Source organism: Berghia stephanieae, chromosome 1 (genome assembly GCF_034508935.2).
Source record: "Berghia stephanieae isolate SIO BIC M18660-M18661 chromosome 1, UCSD_Bste_1.3, whole genome shotgun sequence".
Taxonomy (NCBI): Eukaryota; Metazoa; Mollusca; class Gastropoda; order Nudibranchia; family Aeolidiidae; genus Berghia; species Berghia stephanieae.
In genome coordinates, this window is record NC_088360.1 from 81,343,087 (window position 1) to 81,366,995 (window position 23,909).

General features: G+C 36.1%; 1 protein-coding gene and 1 long non-coding RNA gene across 12 annotated transcripts in view; both read left to right on the forward strand.

Moving 5' to 3' along the window:
* Positions 1 to 23,331, forward strand: part of LOC144958789 (uncharacterized) — a 125,737-nt gene extending 102,406 nt beyond the window's left edge. For 10 of the 11 annotated variants that reach the window (XM_078890996.1, XM_078891003.1, XM_078891035.1 and 7 more), the window contains 6 exons: positions 3,947 to 4,245; positions 13,565 to 14,137; positions 16,154 to 16,264; positions 18,312 to 18,424; positions 19,811 to 19,904; positions 20,463 to 23,331. In XM_078890996.1, the coding sequence (XP_078747122.1) occupies positions 4,045 to 4,245; positions 13,565 to 14,137; positions 16,154 to 16,264; positions 18,312 to 18,424; positions 19,811 to 19,904; positions 20,463 to 20,516 (1,146 nt within the window). In that variant the 5' untranslated portion in view covers positions 3,947 to 4,044 and the 3' untranslated portion in view covers positions 20,517 to 23,331. The remainder of the gene's footprint in view (positions 1 to 3,946; positions 4,246 to 13,564; positions 14,138 to 16,153; positions 16,265 to 18,311; positions 18,425 to 19,810; positions 19,905 to 20,462) is intronic. The other variant, XM_078891076.1, reaches the window with a different exon arrangement.
* The window catches only part of LOC144958845 (uncharacterized), a 155,131-nt gene that overhangs the window by 1,529 nt on the left and 129,693 nt on the right, over positions 1 to 23,909 (forward strand). The gene's annotated exons all lie outside the window — the stretch shown is intronic.

Below are 23,909 nucleotides of genomic sequence, written 5' to 3' on the forward strand. Positions count from 1 at the left end.
AAGGATTGACCAACAGTTGAGTTGAAGCCAGTTTGTTCCTCGGCACAAAATTTCACAATTAAAAAATAGAGTTGAAGTAGTGCAGTAGCGTCTTCTTATTTTCATTGGTTACATTCAATCCTTTCGACTCAATTTTTAGTCGATCAACTAAACGTTGTAGTGCGGTACCGGTCTAAACGTTCCAGGTTACACATCCATAGTTTTTGTGTTGGTACGTTATATCCGGCTAGGGGATGTTGTGAGCTTTTGGAATAAACGCACAGAATCAATAATACAGTTCCTTGTGCTCGAAGTAATTGGTCACATTGCAAAATTTGATCGAAGTCACTAACATAGTGAAAAGTGTTCACAGTTTCGAAATATCTCACAAAAGTCATTTTGTTTAGCTGTACTCATTGGTATGTTTACACATTTCATAAACAAAGCAGCGTGTTTCCATCATATATTATTAAGAAATATCAAATCGTTGGACAGCAACTATGCATGTGATCGATGACTGTATTGGACGAAATCCTGAATATAGATCGCTCCCATTGCCAGATGTAGATATTCTCTGACACACGAACAAAAATGTCAATTTCACTTCCATAATAAAGAAATGCATGTTTCAGTCCATTTTTTATTACATAACAATAAGGCCTTAATATAATAGTGATAATCATATTTGAGCTATCTTCATAACAATACTGGAGCAATGTTAGGATAACTATGTTTACATGCGAAACGCATGTGAACGCTTTATGTCTTTTGATATCCGGGCCACATTCGACAGCTGCGTTTTCTCCAATTTGGATTGGATTCCTTAAAATTCCCGACTTCAGGACAGTTAACTAGTAGATATTTTGACCAATCAAAACATGGAATATGCGACACACATTCACACGTGCTCGAACAAACATGGTTGTTTGTTTATAAACAATAACTTGACTGATATCGACCTCTCTCTGACCATTGTTAATATTTTTATACCTCCAAATGGGTGACTAGTTATCACACAAAGCGTGGTTATCTAAGTGTCTGTTGGTGGCTTCTTAGTCCCAAATGGTATGAAGTTGACGTCACTCAGGTCTTTATTATTGCTTTTTGCCATCCGCGTTTATGAGTAATTTTCACTAAACTGTATAAAGCAAACTATAAATGTTCAAGATTACACATATTATTGTTTGTTGTTCAGTTATACTTCCTGAATGTTGTGAGCTTCTAAGCCAAGCGCATACTATCCATAGCAATCTTGAATACGTACGACAGCCGAAATAGTCGGCCTTCTATATTCCTAACATCTTTCACAATTTTTTGACACACAATATGATTTGATTATAGATAGAACGAAGTTGATGTCACTCAGGTCTTTGTTATTGGTTTTTGCCATCCGCGTTTATAATTCTCACTAAACTGTATTGTCGAGACTATAAACGTTCGATTAAACATAATTTTGTGTGTTGGGCCGTTATACTTCCGGATGGCAATGTTGTGAGCTTCTTAGCCAAGCGCATGCTATCTATACATGACGTCTAACAAAGTGATTATTTCATTTTAAGCTTTGTTGCGTCAATTCATTTTGCAAGACTGCCCGATATAATAGGAACAAAATCGACGTCACTCAGTTCTTTGTTAAAGTTTTTAGACAGCCATTTTGGTGATTAATTCTCACAGTTCTTCTTCTTCTCCTCCTCCTCCTCCTCCTCCTCCTACTACTACTACTACTACTACTACTACTACTACTACTACAACAACAACAACTACTACCACTACTACTACTACTACTACTACTACTACTACTACTACTACTACTACTACTACTACTTCTTCTTCTTCTTCTACTACTACTACTACTGCTACTACTACTACTACTACTACTACTACTACTACTACTACTACTACTACTACTACTACTACTACTACTACTTATTCTTCTTCGTTTTGTAGACTCTGAAATAGAGGATTCAGACTGCAGTTCACAGTTTAATCTATGAATTTCAAGACACCCACGCACGCACATGCACATACACACACATATATACTCACTCACTCACACTCACATTAGTGTAGTTTTTAGTTTCTATCAGTTCTTAGTGTAGGTATCTCGTGTCAGAAAAGAAAAGAGCAGAAAAGTGCATGAAGAGATTAGAGAACCAAAACGTTAGCGATGAGCTGAATTGTTTATAGTGATTTGTATGACATCCCCTACTCCGCTCACCGCGATTGCTTTTATTTTGTATGTCATCTCGCACTTCCACACTCTTTTTCGTTTCTTATCACTGAAATGTGCTATTCCACAGTTTTCTGAATATACATAATAAGTGATATTATAATATTGTGTGTGTGTGTGGGGGGGGGGGGGGGTGTGGGTGTTTGTTTGTGTGTGTCTGTGTGTATATGTGTGCGTATCTTTCAACCGCATTTTACCCAGCTGTCAACACCACTAGAATGATTTTGTTGAGCTGATGTTTGTTAACACGTTGACGATTGTGGGACTATGTTATGTTGACAATAGGACTGCTAATTATTGTAACTAAGAGCAGTATTTTATCGTTTAACTCTGCACACTGTTATTTGATCGTTATTCTTTATTTTTGTTTGTTGTATCTGATTAACACAACACTATAGTGAGATGAGTTGAAGTGATACAGATTCACAAAGATGTGTTCACAAGTCAGGAGCACACAGATGTAAATTTAGACGTTTTACATTTTATATTAACACACAGATACACGTTAAGGTGGTATTTTCTTAATAGTTGGATAACGTGTAAGAAAATGCACATTTCAATTTAAGTCACAAATGATTATTCATTGGTATTGGCGAGTTTTCGATGGAGATGAACGGTGATTTTGCTTTCAACGCAAGTGTGCGTTTTGTGTTTCATTTGGTTGTGGTATTTTGTCAGCTGAGATTCTTTACTCTTCTAAATTGTCACCCAGTAATTGGCTTCATCATCATCATTGCCTACGTCACTGCCCTCATCAGGAACTCTAATGATCCGTCGCTCACCATCAACGTTATTTTGACCATCATCAACATTATCATCCTCCTGTATTATCAATTTTCTAATATAGCATTGTACTCCTTGATTTCTTCATCCCGGTATTGGTTCGGAGACATTATTTCTTCGGACTCTGATACAAACATTTATCTTAATGCCAGTGATAGAGGCAGTCCTAGCATGACTTTGCACTGATTGCTCTGAGTTACTTGGTTATTTTGCTAGGTACTTATGTTTCACTTCTTGTAAGCCTAACCTCATATTAATATTATAATTATTGTCTTGGAATTTTCTCATCTACAACTGTCCCTCGACCTCATTTTTATTCTAATTTTCATTCCTTCTCTTGCTCTTCCTCATTCCCCCTCCCCATTACCTTTATCTATTTTCTCCTCCCTCTTACCATCTCTTAATCCACGCGGCCTCCGTCCTTATTCTTCCCCCTCTTTCTCCCTTTCCTCTTCCTCCTCTTACCCATCTTCCACAACCACCACCGTTGACACTCCTGTTCCACAACCACCTTTCACAATAATTACCATCGCTTTCTCCGGGAGTCTTACCACAAGTTCCTAGCAGTGAAGGGCATCCCATCACATAATTTTGTTTCCTTACCGCTTCTATCTCCATTTCCCATCTTTTCACGAGATTTGAATCTCGTCTCTCAAAACTAGACTCTGTCGTGATCACTACAACCACCGGTCATAATTATGACTGTCCAACAAATCCATTGTGTCCGAGTTGTCGTCAAATGTATATCCCATACAGTATAAGTCGTCTGTCAGTCGTCTTTTTTGTACTTTTGCCATAATCTCGTCATTCACATCCTAGTGGAGTGGGTAGATACATGTTATGCGTCTTACTCAAAGACACAATGCCGGACCAGTGTCATTATTCGGGGCAGACCCCCAAATTTGTTTTCCTAATCGTATTTTAACCAGTATGTTTTTCTCTCTTTTTCAACAGGTTGATGATCATTTGAACCGCGAGGACAAGATATAACTTCAAAAAAGAACGTTTTAGAGAATATTGTTTAACAATTTGTTACATAGTCACTGCCAGAAATGGGAGCTAAGGGAAGCAAGCAAAAGAACAAAAAGAACAAGAAGGGAGAAGATGAAGCGGGGAATGAAGAGGCCACCCAGGAACAACAGCAGGAGGCTGGGGAAGGCGCCTCCGAACAAAAGGATAAAGTTGAGGAGAATGGATCGGCCGCCAAAGTAGAAGAAGGTGGAGAAGGCGGAGAAGCTAAAGAAGAGACCAAGGTAAGAATTATAACTACTGTCAATATAATTCGACTCACCGCGTCAATTTAATGTTATTTTGGAATAAGAAAAATTAGCAGAATTTTCAGAATTACAAAACTCTGAATTTTCTGTCTTTTCTAACTTTTTAAAAAAGTATAGTTTTGGTGTCTTTTCATTTTCCTGAGACGACTCATATGTGTGTACTCAACCGTCTCGAATCCATTTTGTCGTTTAATGGTATGATAGTTGGCTTGTGACACTTAGGTCTCGGGTTCGATTCCCGCCATGAACGGCGCAAAGTTTAGTCCTTGGAAGATGTTGTTTAATCACTTTATCTCACCATACCCTGGTGTTAATAAGTGATTACCTAGTCGGAAAAGGCGTTTTTGCTTGATTTTAAAGAAAATAAAAATATTGCTGGGTCTTCGTGTCTCGTCTTGCTGATTTAGCTTGTGGCCCCTTTTTAAGCAGTTTGATCACATTTAATGGATATCGCCCTATATAAAAGCTCACTTTTTCGTCTTCGCCGGAATGTTGAAGCCTTGCAGGTTAGAAGGCAAATCTACATATCGTGTCATCACAGTTATATGCCTAGGGGGCGTTTACGTTTAATTATAGAAAGGCAAATATCGATCAGATATGTTCAACATATCAGATATGATGCTATGATATCCGTCTGACAAACTGACAGAAGTTTTGGCAACAATGCGCTTCTCTGTTAGATAATTCCACAAGTGGATGTTTTGAGGTGAAAAATTATGTGCATCGATACCAATGTAAGGTTTTCTGCTGTGGCGTCTTTGTACTTGTGGTGGTGCGGGCAAAGCGATGGAGCACGAAGACGTCTAGAATGCCTTTTGTATAATCTTCATCATTCTCTTTCTTTCCGTTGTTTGTTCAAAGGTTTTAGGCAAAGTTTCTGAACACGGAATGATGCGCTAGTGCTAGGTGAGAAATGTTTGCAGATACCCTTTATGTTCTTTGTCTTTTTGTAAAGTTTCAATTGCGTTGGTAAGACCTCCTGGCTTTGGATCCCACACTATGTAGACATATTATTCCGAGTAGGAGCGCATAAGTGCCTAATACCACTTTGTTTAGATAGTTATAGAACATGGGTTAAGATTGCAACTTTGTAGTGTGCATGTATCAAAACAATTTGAGATCTTTTGATTGTTCAACACAGAGGTATTTATCTGAGTCTACTTCAAGAAATTGATCATGCAGGAAGTGATTTGCCACAATCATTTTCTTTCCTTATTTTGCACCCACCGTAAATATGTGCGGCCTAGGTCTACTGGCATGACACTTGCCTTCGGATTGAAAGGTCCTGGGTTCTAGTCCCGAGAGGCGCATAGTTGAGTCCTTGGAAAAAGCTCTTTACTCACATTCTCTCACCTGTACTCAGGTGTCTTAACAGCGTTGTCTCTGTCTGAAAAACATTGTATTATCACCTAACAGACGTCATGACTCGTTCTGAATGTTAAGTGTTGCTGTTGGCTAGTGACTTCTTGTAAAGCGCTTTGAGCACGTTTTGTGGATTTTCCTCTATATACATGCTCACAACTCAAGTTTATCTATGCCAAAACGAGGCGTGGTGTTTCCCATTGCGGTAGAGTTGATATTATAACGTTTTGGCATCGGCAAACAAGAGGACATCATTTATTGCTTTAATATTGTCCCCGAAGTCGGATATGGTGATAAGGAAAAGTGTTAGCCTGAATACTGAACGCTGGGGGACAGCAGATGCTATTCCTCTATAATAATATACATAGGGTAAGCCATTACAGTCGACCAACTGTGGTGTTATTCGTAATTCCTACCGAGCTGTGGAAATATACAAGCCGCTAATAAATTGGGGAACATAATCAAACACTATTGAAAAGTCTGCGAGAATGTCATCACTTTGTCTCTCTAAATCTAGCTCTGGTGTGATGTTACAGATAATTATATCTAAGTACCGTTTGCCCATAAATCAAAACATATGAAATTTTGCACACGCATTTTCAAACTATACTTCTACACTCATGTACAACTGTACTTCTACACTCATGTACAACTGATTCATGTGACGTCATTTGTGCTCATAATTGTGTGTTCTCCAAATCTTACTAAGACAACGCGGTCGAGACAATGGCGACACAAAATGAATTTCTCGTGAAACAAGGCACTGTTATTGAATTTCTTAAGCAGAAGGATGCTACGCAGCAAACATCCATCAAAGAATGAAGGTCGTTTATGGTGATATGTCTATTACTGATGGCGCAGTTCGAAAGTGGGTTAGAATTTTCGAAGATGTCCCAACAGAGACTAAAGTGTTTGATCGAAAGCGATCAGGTAGGCCATTTTCTGCATCCGATACGAGTAATCAAGAAGCAGTTGACCGTATGATTAGGGCGAATCAAAGCGTAAAACTGATTAAGTTGGGATTTCAAAAGAACGAGTACTCCATATCGTGGCATCTCTCTTGGGTTATTGAAAAGTCTCTGCTCGATGTCTCAAGACAGCTAACTTCAGAAATGAAAGCGCAGAGAAAAGGCATATGTACCTAACATTTGAAATGATGTGACAGTAAGGAGAAACTTTCTGCAGAAATTTGTGATTGGTGATGAATCTTGGGTCCACCACTACAACCTGGAAACCAAAGTGCAGTCATTACTTGACTTTTTGTCGACCGCCTCCTTATCTCCGGACTGGGACGCTTTGGTAGCTTCTCTTATTTTTGAGAGTTCTTTCCACTGGTGACGGTCTGCTGCGATGGACCTCAGGTGTTCTAAAACATTTTCGCATCTCGGGTCTTGTGTGCCATCTAGGCGCTTGGGGTCTTATTTATCGTAGTGTATATTCTTCTTGTGAGTCTGCCTTTGTGTTTGTTATGTCCCTTTGGTGTAAAGAATAACACCATTGCCGTATTAGCTGGAATATTTGTCTCTCCTTAAGATATGCCCAAATAGTCTCCATTTGTTTCCAAAATTTGAATCGATAGCGGTGTTTCTTCGCATTTTATGTACTGCGATTTGTTACTTATTTTGGTTGGGAAGTGGATATTTATAATTCTCCTTAGTTGTTTCCAATGGAAGGCATCTAGTTTATCTTCTTCGCTTTTGTTACTGCTCATGCTCCACAGTTGTAAAAAAGCACTGATTTGTATAGCTTTATTTTTTTTCTTTTTAGTTTGTTGTCTCTCAGCCATACGTGTTAGCTTATTGAGAGTGGCTATCGACAGATCTTTTCGTCGTTCTACGTTTTCTTTGTCTCCTATTAACGATCCCACCTTTTTATCTTTTTCCACTCTTGGTCATCTTTGTCAAGTTTCGTAATGTCGGTTATATCGGCGTTTACGAAAAGATTGTGTTTCTCTCATGCTTCTTGTACGACTTTTACGTTATCCGTTGAACATGGCTGACACCTGTTGGCACTGAGCTTCGGCTATTATGTCTAAAGCTTCCCTTTTTTTCAAGTGAATGGATACCCCGTTAAATCTAAACATTGCTACTTTCAATGTTTGATCCCTGAACAGCAATATTAGAAAGGAACAACTCATAAATGATTGTATAAAGTACAAACTGTGTTGTGTATTCAGGAAAAAAAAGCTTTTCCAAGCCCAAAGAAATTCAAAGTCATTGTCTCTTTTTCTGGGACATGGAAGGCAAAGTTCACATGGAATTTCTTGGACAAGGGCAAACAGTGAACTCTGAACAATCTGTTTCAACTCTACGAGCCCCCAGAAACAGACACGAACTGGTTCGAGGTGGTAGTAGCTGGGGGAATTAGGGACACAAAACCCCCGAATTGTGCAAATTAGTGATGATCATGATTTTTTTATGAAAAAAAGTTCGTGCTCTCAGGTTTAAATTGTGATATAGAACCACTTTCTCATTACTCCAAGAGCTGAGATATCAGCAATTTAAATCGTGTAAAAATTCACAGTGGTGATGAAACTTGCCGCCTTCACAACGACATTTTGCTTTGGTGTCAAAAGGTCACAGACTACGTCATCGGTACCGAGTACACAGTTGCTTAAATCGAAATTGGAAGTATAACTTATCATTAACTAAAATTTATTCATAACATACAACTTATCAAATTCATTCATTTACCAAGAGAGTAACATATTTTTCAAAAGTATTTGTTTTTAATCCAAAAGCATATCAATTTGGTTTTTTCAAATTTTACCGGCATTGGAACGCGGAACATGAGATTGTTGTGAAATCGAAATCAAAGTTTTGGTGGTCGAATACGAATACGAAAAAACCCAAAAAAACAAATGATTTTTTCCCTCTCATATCTTTTGTATATTCCGATAACTTTCAAAGAGTATAATTTTTTTATTTTCTTAATGTCATATTAAATTAGAAATATTAATAGACTCCCGCTCATGTGAAGATATCTATAAACAATGCATCGCATTCTGTGGTTGCTACTTGTGTCGTCTGCTTTCGGGTCGGCGAGGTCACGAAACGGTGTCTACTTGAACTCTGTTGCCTTTTACCCACCTCATAATAATAGTAATAATAATAATAATAATAATAATAATAATAATAATAATATAATAATAATAATAATAATAAAAGATAATGATAATGATAATGATAATAATAATAATAATAATAATAATAATAATAATAATAATATATATAATGATAATGATAATAATAATAATAATAATAATAATAATGATAATATAATAATAATAATAATAATAATAATAATAATAATAAAATAATAATAATAATAATAATAATAATATAATACATATCAATACATCATCATCACATCATCATCATCATCATCAGCATCATCATCGTCATCGTCATCATCATTAGCAGCATACCGAGCAACTAGAAATCGCTTAAGCATCAATTTTATGTGTCACACTAATTCAATACAGTTATGTTATTATTGTGGTTTGCGTAATAATATGGTTCAAATCAAATTTCAGGTTGAAAATGTCCGTGTCGTCATCTTCTTTAACATGACCGTCATGAACCGCCTCAACCCCATCACCAACAATCCCGTGATCAAGTCACTTAACCCATTAAATCATGGCATTGACAATGTACTAAATCTTGTACTAACTACTGACAATTATATAATGGCAAAGTGCAGTATTGAGGTGGATTGGTCAAAATGATTAAATTGTCAAGAGGTTAAAAAAATAAAAATTAGAATGCCCAGCTCTGTCAAAACGGAAATATTGTGGCCAATGGTACGTGACTTTTGTAGCGTAGCGTTCTAATGGTGTTAAGTCTTTTAATGGATTATGCAAATGATAGTGACAAGCTAGATTTGTCTGTTGAAGACCGTTCTGAGGATAACGCTCTTGATATACGGCCACAAAAAATCAGAAGGCTCGCTGTGAAAAATGAGAAATAACAAGAAAACGTGTTAAATTATCCCGATCTAGACAATCTCTCATCATCCCACTGTCCAAGGAGACAGAATATGCGTTTTCCCTCAGATGACGTTACCATAAGAAATAGGACACATTGTATGCTTCGCAACAATAAGATGAAACTTCCCTCCATTCAATAATGACAAAAGACATGAACGAAAATATCCGCGTGGCTGCAGAAATTATAAACGATGTCCAGATTCTCTCCATATTCTCAAATGCCGATTTGATTGCGCAGGGAGTTCATTATCAGAAGATTTGTCATGTCCGTTTTATGAACATCAAAAAATGCTGAATATTACTAAAACAAACAAAGTTCTAGTTTTGCTGTTGCTGAAATTGTTTCTTCTTCTTCCTCTTCCTCTTCAAGCTGAAACTTCCTCGTGGAAGGCTTAGCAGCAGCATACTCAATTGTTTTACTGGGAGTTATCCAAATTGTTCCTAAGTCTTATAGTTGAGGGCAGAAACGAGTGAAGAGGGTAGTCAACTCTAGATTGTGGCAACATAAATTTGCCAGGTTTCGTCTTGTTCTGTTGGAGGCCGTGTAATGACACCTGACCTGGTTTTTCTGACCTTTGTAAAATACATTTAGTTTATTCTTCTCTCTCATTTCCTTCAATGGTTCCAAATGGGGTGTCATATATGACTTTAATTTGGTTGAGGATTTTGTTGAACGAATTTTACAACTTTTTTGATTGATTCTATTCACCTAATTTCGGAGGTGTGATCGGGACCCCATACCTTACCGCTTTACTCGAGTGTTGGTCTAACATAAACTTTATCGCATTTCTCTTTTATGATTACTTTGTAGCCGAAAAGGTTTCTTCTCAAGAATCCCAGGGTGGAGTTTGCCTTCCTGTATATGTTTGCAATGTGGTCTTTCCAGGTCAGGCGATTGTTTATCGTTACTCCGAGATATTTTGCTTTGGTGACGTCTTCTAGTGTGTTGTTGTGTATTGTGTATTATCTTTCTTTAATTGGTAATTTTCTGGAATCAAGGTCCCGATGAAGAATTTCTGAGTCTTTCTTATGCTCTGTACAAAAGGCTATCTATCATCCGCAAATAGTCTCAGTCCTAGTGGCAATCTTTCAGGCAAATCATTGATGTAAATAAGGAACAAGAGGGGACCCAGTACGGTACCTAGGGGCACACCTATAGTACTGGAGCTGAGTCTGACATTGCTCTTTCAGTTGTTTACGATTAGTGAGAAAATCCATTTTCCAGTCGTGTGTATTACTCATGATTCCATATCTCCGCAGTTTAATAGCCAGAGTATGGTAATTGACTTTATCAAATGATTTACTAAAGTCTAATAATATAGCATCTGTTTGGAGTTGTTTATTCATGTTTTTTGTTAGGTTGTTGCAAGCTGTTATTCGTTGTGTTTCACAAAAGCGCTCCTTTCTGGAGCCATGCTATATATAAAACATCCAAGTATAGAACAGAGCAAAGAGAGAGAGAGAGAGAGAGAGAGAGAGAGAGAGAGAGAGAGAGAGAGAGAGAGTCCATAAATTGTCAGAATTCATCAAGATGTATAGCAAAGAATGCAGTGAAAGTTGCACCCAGTCGTATGTTCACCCAATCAGGTTCAGAGACAGACAACCAGGCCTCGACAGCTAATCTCAGGAAAGGAAACATTTTTAGCCTTCAATAAGACAACATATAGTTCTTGACCACACTGCCATGAAAAAAGGCTGACAACGAGGTATTGGCTTATCTTGCGCCGTTAAAATAATTCAAAGAGATCAGAATAAACTAGAAAAGGCTGCTGTTGAATTCTCTCAAGCCTCCCAAGAAAAATGTGTTCCACAGTCATTTGTCTAATAAATATGATTTTTGTTGGATCCTCATCATCTAAAAATGTTAATATACGTCACCAAGAAAGTCTTTCATTTTCGGAATTAATAGTTACCAACATCACCATAATCATTACCACTATCACCACCACCACCTCATCATCACCATACTCATCATCATCGTCATCATGATCATCATCATCATCATGATCATCATCATCATGATCATCATCATCATCATCATCATCATCATCATCTTCATCATCACCGCTACCACGATCACCACCACCTCATCCTCATCCCCACCACCATCATCATCATCATCATCATCATCATCATCATCATCATCATCATCATCATCATCATCATCATCATCACCACTACCACTACCACTACCACTACCACAACATCATCCTGATCATCATCTTCGTCATCATCATCATCATCATCATCACTACCAAGATCACAACCACCACCACCTCATCAACATCATCATCATCATCACCATCATCACTACTATTATCACCACAATTACCTCATCATCATCATCATTATCACCAACATCACTTCCTCCATCATCTTCACCACGATGACGACCAACACAACACAATAAAAACTAACACCAGCACCATCTCCTCTCCCACCACCACCCTTCCAGTCCTCATAATAAAGCTATACTACCGGCCCATACGGTCCTATATCACATAAAGTCACATTTTTAACAATGATAATTATTTAAGCCAAAATAATCAACCGCTTACACGGACTAAAAATAATATATTATTAAAGCGCCGAATTGTCAACAAATATTTCCTGGATTACGTCCCTTTGTTTTAATATAGCTCATATAGGCGGATTTTCATCTCCCTATTTTACACTGTTAGAGGAATTTCTCAATGTGGTTCTATATCAACATCGATTAATAGTGGTCTCAAGTTACTTTGTACCAAATTTGGTGCTTTCATCACTAATTTGCACAATTTTACCCTAATTCCCCTAGCTATAGAGAGAGATTCGATATTTCAGCATGAAAATGCGCGACCACACACTAGTCGTCAAACTCAAGACGCATTAATTCAGTTCAAACTTCCGACCCTTCAGCACCCTGCATATAGTCCAGGATCTTGCCCCATCTGACTATTTCTTGTTCCCTCAGCTCAAGAAATATCTGCAATGAAACTGTTACAACAGTGCTTTGGAGGTAGTTTCAGATATTAGTCGATGGTGCCGAGCAAAATCACATGGATTCTACGCTGACGGCATGCGCCAACTAGATCGGCGTTAGCAGCTCTGTGTTATTGCTCGTTGTGGCGAGTATGTGGAAATATTATAATTGCACGATACGTAAAACTGAGATTCTAAGCTTTCTTTTCGTGTATTATGTTTGTATGTGCTGTTGAAAACGAAAAAGTTATAACAAAACAGTACTTGTATATCGGCCCGCCCTTGTAGTTTGTTAGAAATTTGAAAAAGGCAATATTCCGTATACTATCAAAGCTGTTGATGCACTTATGATGTGTCAGTGATTTAAATTTACTGGTACGACGTTTATTGAATAACAACTGCATTTTTTTCCATGACCGGACTAAAAATGTTCTACGTATTGGCGAACTCAAAAAATTCCCCGAAAACCGTAAAGCTAACCGTAAGATCAGTCTGTAAGACCGGGGTGGATTTCTACAGGCGGTCTTTTTTCCGAAAGAGCCAACAAAAGTTTGTTAATCTATTTAATGTAAAATTTATTTTGATACTGACTTTCCCATGTTAATGATCATTTTGTTGAGAAATGTCTTGCATTTAGGAAACTATACTGTATTTTTAAAATCATGATCAATACAGCCGAATTAGATATATCGGGAAATTTCATTTATGTTAATTATTTAGGGATGTTTTAAGCTTGTATGTTGATAATTATTTTACAGGTTAAGGAATGGACTTTCGAAAAATACATTATTTCATTATTCACTCTCCTACGATCACTTCTATGTGAATTGAGGGCGGGGAAAGGGGGGTACATGTTTACACCATTGTTATCGATTGCAGATGTAGCTCATAGTTAATTTAGATTCAATATTTTAATATTAGATTTAATTGCAAATTCGTGCAATCGCATTATTCTGTTCTATAATAATTATATTTCCCTTACAGAGCGATGAACCGGCAGCAGAAGCAAAATCAGAAACAGCTGAACCCACCCAAGAGGAAACAGAAAAACCATCAGAAGAATCAACAGCACCATCCGAAGAAAAAACGTCAGAACCTGTACCAAAGGCTGAAGAACCGGCAGTTGTACCTGAACCCGCCAAAGAAGAACCAGTTGCCGCCCCCGCAGAAGAACCAAAAGTAGAAGAGCCTAGTGCAGAAGAAAATAAAGAGGAGCCAGTCCCCGCTCCCGCTGCTGAGGAACCTGCCATAGAAGAGCCCGCCAAAGAAGAACCCGCCAAGGAGGAGGAACCCGCAGAAGAGGTAGCACCTGAACCTGTAGAAGAAACCCCTGCTACAGCTGAGGAACCATCAGCGCCTGAAGAAACGCCAGCCCCCGAGCCAGAAGTTGCCGAAACACCCGCTGCCGAAGAGACCTCAGCTGCCGAAGAGGCTCCAGCTGCTGAAGAATCGGCAGCTCCAGCTGAACAGGTGCAAACTCCTACTAAAAAAATTCCGAAGCTCGCTCAAACCGTTAATAAAGCTCGAGGTATCCTCCATTTTTCGAGGGATAGAGAAGTAAGAGAGATAAACGTATTGATGTATCGATGGGCCTTTCTTGTGTGGACCCTTTCCACAACACATCTTTATGCTGGCCACTATCCTGTTTGATGGGCTTTGTGTGGTAAATTTAGCAATAGAATATCTCGGGTGTTATCTTTTTAGGGATATCCCTACAATGATATTTATGTTTTAAAATATGTATATTATTAGAACTCAATGTTGTCTCACGAACACTTTCAATTTCGAGCACTTGTTCATTGAGAGCGTTCTCTCTCTCTCTCTCTCTCTCTCTCTCTCTCTCTCTCTCTCTCTCTCTCTCTCTCTCTCTCTCTATCTATCTATCTATCTATCTCTCTATCTATCTATCTATCTCTCTCTCTATCTCTCTCTCTCTATTTCTCTCTCTCTCTATCTCTCTCTCTCTCTCTCTCTCTCTCTCTCTCTCTCTCTCTCTCTCTCTCTCTTTGTTTTTTTTTCTTTCTTTTTTTCTTTCTTTTTTTCTTTTTTTCTTTCTTCCTCTCTTTTTTTTTATTTCTTTCTCCTCGGCTGTAATTATAAAGTCGGATTGCCTTGATTTTTCCTCTTTTATTCCCCTTCTTTCTCAAATCTCCTTCTCTCACATCGAATTGTATGAGACTTTTTAATGAAACTCTTTTTTAGAAAACAAATGAGGTTGTGTTCATCAAACAATCTTGCAAGTTTCCTATCTTTTTGTTTGTGCACTAATATATATATATATATATATATATATATATATATATATATATATATATATATATATATATATATATATATGTATATGTATATATATATGTATATATATATATATGTATATGTATATATACCCCTGTTCAGCTTTTTACTGTGTATGTTATGTTTCTCTTCATCTCAATAAGATAGAAATATCCTACATTAGGCAAACATGTTATCATTGATATTTCACTGCGCCAAGGATTTTATTGAGATAAAGAGAAACATAACATACACAGTAAAAAGCTGAACAGGGGTCACATTACTAAACATGGTTTCACTGGTAATGAATGCGCAGATGGGAATAGAAATGAATTTCCAATCTATGAAATTGAATTGATAGAGATTTTTATGATAAGGTTTGTCAAGGCCTTTTTATTCTATCGAAATTAGTGAATTTTCGTAAGCCAAGAGGAGATTTCAAATTTAAATCCTGAAAACTGTTCCAATTTTAAGTCTTTCATAAGAATACATTTTTTTCCCTTTTTTCTGTTTTTTTTTTAACTGTTCCTTTTTTTGAAAATTTACTTTTCTTTTCTTTATTTACTTTTTTCTTCTTTCTTCCTATTTTTGTTCCTATTCTTTTTATTTTCCTTTGACGTTTCATGACCAATTTCCTGTGTTTATGAAATCGCAACTCTTTATATTCATGATATTCCTTCAACTTTTTGCTTCATCTTTTTCCGCTATACATTGCCAAGCATCATTATCTAATGATAGTTATTTCAAAATACAAATATTCCTTTAAACAATTTTATCGTCAGGTGTATTTTTTAAAATCGTATTGTAAATACTAACAGTAAAACAGTAAGCTATGTGATAAGAAGTAAATTTTAAAGGTTTAAGGGTTAACAATCGCATGTAAATGCTGTTCGTATTATGAATCTTTTTAAAATGGTGTTTATGTATATATTTGTAATAGTAATAGTTTGTAACTCAAATAATGGTGCAGCAATTTAAATGAGAGTATCGAAATTTATAGACTCATTGGTACATAAGAGTAATAGTTATACAAATAGTTTTCTTTTTATGAAAGTGTATCTTACGCATGATATAACCAGGAATGTAAATTTGATTTTTTTTAAAAAGAAATACACAAAATAAGACATATATTGATTAAGGAGTGTTTTTGTATTTTTAATTATTTATATATTTTTTTGTGGTTTTTTTATTTCATAAAGATATTCATCAGATTACGCCTAGAAATCTTTTCTTTACCTTTCGAAATTAAACACATAATTATAATATTAACACCAACATTTCACTGCTTTTGTCTTCCAGTCTGGATCCCAGAGTTTGAACGAAGAAAGTGCTCCAGCTACCCCCTCAGACACGGCGGAAACTGGAGCTGCCGATGGGTCATCTGCAGAAACCGGAGAAACAGCAGCTCAAGTAATTATTGTATTTTGCCTCTTTAGTTTGCCGTACATTATGTAATTAGATTTTATTAATTTAAGTTTATTTGTGATCCTCAAAGCCTGGCATTTACCTGACGGATGGTTTGGTTATGTCGGGGTCTTGCCTGCGATCTTTTGTTTGGAGGGATACAGTCACGCCGGTGTTAGTTTTATGGAAGAGGATTTTTTTTCTTTAAACTATCTCTTTATAGCTCACCATTGATATAGTTATTGAAATTCGATGTCTTTCAAAACCCAGTAATTCACTTCCCGGTATTAAATGTTTAAAATAACAAGAAGTGAAGTAAGTAGAAAAGTGCCAGACACTCATTGCATTTCTTGTTATCATCATTAGTGCCTGACAGACACTTTTCTGAATTGTTAAAAGTCTATCAATATCTATTTGAGACCTTGAAATCGCCAGGAAAATGTTGAACTTCATAAACATCCAGGATATTGTTCTATGCGGCAAAGAAGAAATCTATTTAATAAAAGTGGAACATTCTGAAATTTCTGTTTTTTCTGAATGATTAAAAAGAGACCAAGCAGATTTTGAATGTCAACTTCTCAAATTGTCATTACTACCGTCTGAATGCAATGTATTCCTTTTGGCAAAGATAAGTTGCTCTTATCTGAGTTGGATCTTATACATGGTTATAGTCTGGACACGATCTGCTTGTGTTCTTGTTTGAACTGCACCCACTATTTGATTTATAACCTTTAAATTATTTCAATTGTTCTATCATTTATCTCTTTCTGGCGCTGACATCCTCTAAACGGTTGTAATCAAGAGCCAGTAACTCATGTGTGGGGTTCCCAAACTCCCATAGTGGGCTGGGAGGTGCTAGCTGCGTCTTCTATCCCCTTGTATCTGTTTTCCAATTGCTTTCTGTCTTTGTGTTGGAATGAGATTCTGGGTGGGGTTCCCTACCTCCACAGTGGGCAGGGAGGTACTTACCGTGTCTTTTATCCCCTTATATCTGTTTTCCAACATGCTTTCTGTCTTGGTCTTGGTATGAGATTGCTTGGTTCTGTCCCGACCCTGGCCGGAGTCATTGGCTGGGAGGGAAACAGTCAAATACATGGTGATTGTTCTGGGAGATGACATTTTTTTCCTTGTAAATCATCCCTCTGGTATGTATTATTATATTGGTTATTTTTAATGTATAATGAAATGTAAGCATTTGAGTGTATTCCTTTGTTGGATTTTGTGCTTGTGTCTGGGTGAGACTTATAGGTGATCCCAGACTAAGTTCATTGATTGTATGCTCTTGGAATCTACATCTGATCCCTATTTGTTCCCAATTCCCCTTTGTCTTACTCTCTCTTGGGTGCTTTAATTGTAATTCTAGAACTTTCGACTATCCCATTTTCTTCCTTTTTACTGGCGCTGATATAACCTAAATGTGTTGCAAGCGCCGTAAAACCCTTAAAAACAAAACAACAAAATTGGAATGAGATTTCTAAGTTTAGTCCTGACCTTGGCCGAGGTCCTTGGCTGGGAGGGAAACAGTTGAATGTATAGTTATAGTTTTAGGAGATGATGTTTTTTCCTTGTAATCCATCTCTCTGTTATGTACTGTTATTTTATTTTTAACATTATTTGTAAACATTTTTGTGTATTCCTTTTAGTGAGATCTTGTGCTGGTGTCTGGTTGAAACATTTAGTTAATCTCAAACTAAGTACACTGATAGTGTGCTCTTGGAATCTACATCTGTCCCCTATTTTTACAATTTCCCTTTGTCTTACGTTTGCCTCAAGTCCTTTTAATTGCACATCTAGAATGTTTTACTATCCAATTTTCTTCCTTTTTACCGGCGCTGATATGACCTAAATGGGTTGCAAGCGCCGTAAAACCCTTAAAAACAAAAAAACACACACACAGCCATTAACTCCTTAAAAAATATATTCATGTTCTCACATCTTTGTAAAATTTCCTTTATCTTTTGAATGCGTAATAATATGTGTAATCATTTTTACCAATGCGCTTTACTTCTTTGTTACAAGTCATAATACATGTAAAATGTACGTTTCTCAACAGGAATCAACGCCGTCCACTGTTAGGACAGAATTCAAATGGGAGAATGGTGGAGATACCGTGTTAGTCAGTGGAACATTCAACAGTTGGCAGGAGAATATTGCATTGTCAAAGGAGTAAGTGGCATGACATAATAGTTTCAAAGTTCCCAAAAGAACAATTAAACTTCACCTCATTGTCCTGACCGAGCTGATCGTAGAGGAGACATGAGAGATGATTTTGCAGTCAGGGCCCTCCAACCAGATCTATCCTTATATTTCCTTATTAGTGTTGGGCTCTCCGTCCCTTTCTATTCTTTTACATTATCCATCCAGCACTTTGTTTGCCGTCATCTCCTTCTGCCTCCCTAAGGTCCCTTGCATAACGGTATTTGCCTGTGTCTCATGACGAGAAACATGAGTGAGCCAAGACAATGTTTGCATTTTGACTATATACAAACGAAATATTAAATGGTTATCCTGCGTAGGGAAAAACATATAAATTCCATCTAATTTGTTGTCAATGATTTCTGTGATATGCATGTTCTCGCAATTTTAGTTTTAGGCCGAGGCACGTCTCCATAAGTCTTGACACCTCTGTCCCCAGATATTGTATTCCAAATTGTCGATAAATCCTAATGATAATCATTCTCACCAGGGTTCCACAGCAAGAAGTAGTTTTCTCCCAGACTTCTCTATTCACGGCAATCTGCAGCTTTTGTATGCCAGGTTGTACAGGCTTATTACAGAATGTCTTCTTTCCATTTCATTTTCGGTGTCTTAATTTATCCTTTTTTTCCTACCCGAGACTGCCATTGCAGTATATTTTTTGCCCATTTATTATCTGCTATTCTTGACACCTTTTGTACGCCTTTGTATTTTGTTTACATAACATGTTTAACTTTGTCAGTTTCAATTTGTTTAAAGCACTTTTTTTCCATAGCTCTTTGGCTTATTTTTAGGTTTTCAGCCTCTGGTAATTAAATTATGATGAATTATTGTTTTCAAATAGATCATTATTCAGCTCATCGGTTTAGCGGGAAATTATAATTATATTTCACAATATATTTTACTACGCCAAAATAGCCTAAACTGTTTGTAGTGTGTAAAACTTTTGACATTAAGAGAAAGATTTAACCTAAAGTTTTTATTCTTTTTGCCGTTTTATTTTACACGTTTGCCCCCAGGTTCTCCACAATTATGTAATTTACCACTACTTGGTTTGAGGTAGCATGAATCGATGATATCGTATTTAGTTGGTCATCAAACGTTAACGGGTTTGACAGGGTAAAGGTCGTGCTTTGACCATATTAACTTGTCATAGCTCATTAAGGTGCTGTACTTATGACAACCCAGAGTCCTACTTATCATGGAAATAAATATTCCTTAATATTATGAATTACGTATTTTTTCTAATGGTTTCTTGTGTTGAAACATGTATGTACAAAGTGTCATTAGAAGTTGTGAGAATTTTTTTAAATCTTGTTATAAGGCATAACTAACATTGCTTTATTGTCCTGCTAGGGGTGACATATTTACTGGCTTTATGGATCTCCCTGTTGGAGAGTACTTGTGCAAATTTATTGTGGATGAACAGTGGGTAGTAAACAAAAACTTGGTAAGCTTGTTTTAAATTTGATTTAGTTAAAAGTAGTAACAGCATTCTAATTCTTTTAGTGTATTTTTTTTGTCTTAATCTTATTTTAGTTGTGCTTTGATACCTATTGCATATCCGATATGTGGCAAAATTATTTAAAATATGTAAGCTTCCTGGTAATGACTTTGCAACAGAGCCACCCCCATTCACACACACGCGCGCGCCATAACACATTTTCTCTGTCCCTCGCACAAACACAATCACCCAAGAAAGAAAAAAGAAAAACAAAAGCAAAATACAATAAAATTGTATCTAGTCGTATTTCTTTGTTTATAATTAACGTGACATAGTTTTCGAAATTCTGTAATTGCTAAGCTTGGAGAAAACCAATCATTTATATATCAACACACGTTGTTTTGGGATATTTATCATGTCAGTACACATCATTCTTTAATTAAATTAACAAATTGTTGTTACTTAAATAGCAATATGTGTGATGTGTAATTCAGATCTTTGAACGATTTGTTTTAAATGCCAAAGGGAGCAAATTAAATCTAATTCAAATTTCTAATTTCACAGCCAATCCGATCAGGAGAAGACGGGCAAGAAAATAACGTTATTTTGGTGAGTTAAATCAAGTGAGAGATGATGCATGTGGATTGAATGGATAGCTGTGACTGGCTGATGAAACACGTCTATTTGATTGATTATTTTCACTGTGAAATATGACAAAGAGGAGAAATTGCCAACAGAAAAGAACACACTGAGAATACATTGAGATTACTCTTCTCCAACGTTACTCTTGAATTATTTTACAATTTCACCACGCCAGAAAGGATCTTGAGGACCATGAAATCTTGCCAACAATGTTTTTTCACACTTGCTTATGATTTGTTGTGTTGAGATTAATTATTTTTTAAAATAGTTTTAAAAGAAATGAATTCCAGAATGTCTATTATTGGAAGATAGTTTAAGATAACTAAAAAAGGGAATAACGTAAAGAATTTGATCACTCCATTATACTTTCTGGATTGACCGTAAATATTTATAACAACATATTTTTTCTTCTTGTTGTATCGTCATATTCATATGTATATTTTGAAGCTGTAATTAACGGAGAATTTAGAGTTCAGAATTTTTCTTTCAAATTGCTCATTCATCCATGATGAAACTTGTTTTGTTTATTTTTTATATACATATATATAATCTGATGAGTTCATGATAAATGAACTCTCACATTGTGTTATAATATAAATCACTTTTTCTGGTACTCATAACTGTTCCTGTTTGAATGGCCATTGACAATGCAATTTACCAAAATGTACATTTGTGTAAATAATTCCATTATTTTAAAAATTCTGTTTAGACACGTTCAGCAACCAGCAGCATTTTCTTGCAAAAAAACAAATCACAAAATGGGGAGCAGGCAGTGGTGCAAGATATAAATCGATAAAGGTATTTATGAGACAAGTGTCCGACATAGTAAAGAGAAAAATGCAATAGAAAATAAAACGATGTACACTCAGTCTTCTCCGCCTTGAGGTCAAACTTGTAACGCGTTTGCATTGCAGACCGAATGTTTGGGTGGGTAGTTCCCCAATTGAGAATATGAATCTGTATCATAATCGACTTTTCAGATTTGTAATAAAACACCCATTTATTGTCCAAACATTAGAAATAATGTCATCTCTCTTATAGGTCCAAGCATTCGATGGCAGCTAGATATTTTGCCTCTGCCTGACTTCCCTACATTTTACACCCCCCCCCCCTAAAAAAAATAATATTTAAGATACGACTAGGAATACTAGGTAAAGGCTTTAGCTTTGTTTTCAAATTTATTCTGGTCGGGTCGTCTTGAAATGGAATAGTCCTGGAATTTCAACTGGTGTGTATGTGTGTGTGTGTATGCTCAATGAATTTACGAACAAAGGATCAATGAAAAACATTCTGTGTTTAATCTGATTTAGCTAGCCCTTAAAATGATTCATTTTAATTTTTAGGAAAAATGGCATATCATTTGTGCCCTTAAACTATTTAAAGACTTCTTTTAAGAAATGCAAAATTAGAAACAGACACTTTCAGTGGTCTTCTTTTTGTTTTTGTTTGATTGTTTTGTTTTGTTTTTCAAATATAGTTATTCGGTGGGGTTTGTTTGTTGTGTTTTTTTTTTGGTTTTTTTTTGTTTTTTTTGGGGGGGGGGTGTTGTTGTTTGTTTGGGGTATACTTGCCAACCGTTTCAACGGTAAACTCAGATTAGACACTTGAGGCTGCTTTATTTTGCAAGTTAAAGTTTTATAAAGTAAGGAACTATCTTGATCAATTCTATTGATCAGGGGTTTGTTTTTCCATTAGTTTTTATAAGTTTGAAGTTTAATATTGTATTTTTCACAAAAGTGTTAGGACAGGTTGATTTAAATTCACAATACAATTAATTATGTTTGTATTGGATGTTATGAACTTGCATTTTTGCCAAATCTGTTGTTACCTTTTTATTTGAGGCGATGACAGAAATTTGTGTCATGGCACCATTAAATTCTTTTTCTTGCTTTTCACGAATCTATATACTACTTATTTATTTAATTACTATGCGATAAATCCTATGAATTTTTATACCTTAATATTATTATACAACCCACTTCAGTAGATCAAATGAAGTTATTGATTTATTATTTTGTCATATATGCATTCTTCTTTATGTGCCTTTGGTAGGTTTTCAATTTTACATTTCATTTATATTCTTTTTTATTTATTTTCTTTTGAAAATCAGTATGCTAAGTTGTTAGGTAATAAATCTTAAACAGCTGCTCAGACCCAACCTATATATAATTATTATATTTCATTTCAATTAATAACGAATTTAGGATCCATTCCAGGGAAAATTTCGGATGTAATTATTTTAAAGATAGAAAACTGCTTCTAGTCATAACATCTTTTTTTTTTCTTTTTTTTTTACTTCATCCATATTGACCAACTTTGAGAAATTGACGCATTGTCTATCAGAATGTTAAATTTTGAAAACTCATTTTATATCTCTTACAACAAAAAAGATTGAAACGAGACTTGATGGTTGCCTTCATTTATCATTTCACCAATAACTGTAAACAAAATCAAATCTAATCTTTCCTCGTCAACTCTGAAGGAGTTTATCACTTTCTGAACTATTTTTCTTTTCAGCTGAAACTTTTTAGAATACCTAAATATGTTTTTCCCCATTCACGTAATAAATATTTCTTCAGAACTGTGTTATTCGCCATCTTTCAAGAACTACTGATCTGATTTCCAAACATCTTCAGGAAGATAATATTATACCTTTACACGTTTCAAGGCCGTTTCCCCTCCACGAATATAAGAGAGGTGGGTAAATGAATACTGGTCTGAAATACAGCTCTTTATCTCTTAGTGTGAATGTATGCATTGTCTGTCGTCATTAATAAAATATGAAAATTTCGTTTTGCCGTTGTTTGTTTCTATCTTTTGTGGCGGGAGGTTGATGGTAGCTATAACTGGTAGCAGTTTTTTTATATCTCCGTTAATATTTTTTCTTTCTCTGTAGCTTTATCTTGTCTTTCTGGGTGGGGTCTTTCATTGCAGGCGGAGAGGTTACTTATGCTAGATCTTCTTTCTTTCTGTTTTCTATTTCAATGCTGATCTGTCTTTGATGTGGATTGAGATTACTTGGTTGTTTTTGTTTGGGTTTTTTTTTGTTGTTGTTGTTTTATTGTTGTTTTTTTTTTTTGTTTTGTTTTTTTTGGGGGGGGGGGGGGGGGGGGCGTTTTCATGAATGGGGACTAGCCCTTAGTCTCTGACTATCTCTGTCAAGGACTTTTAAAAATCGGATTTCATGTGAGCTGACTAATCAAGTCCCAGACTAAAATAATCAGAAATCCCATTTTAGTGGGGTCTCATGATATCGCCATTGTGAGACTTTGGAGCCTTGGAATGGGTAAAGGAATATATTCCCACGGAGTATCTACTTTATTTGGAAAGGCGTGTAAGAAACGGTGGCAGGCAGACAACGCGAGAAAG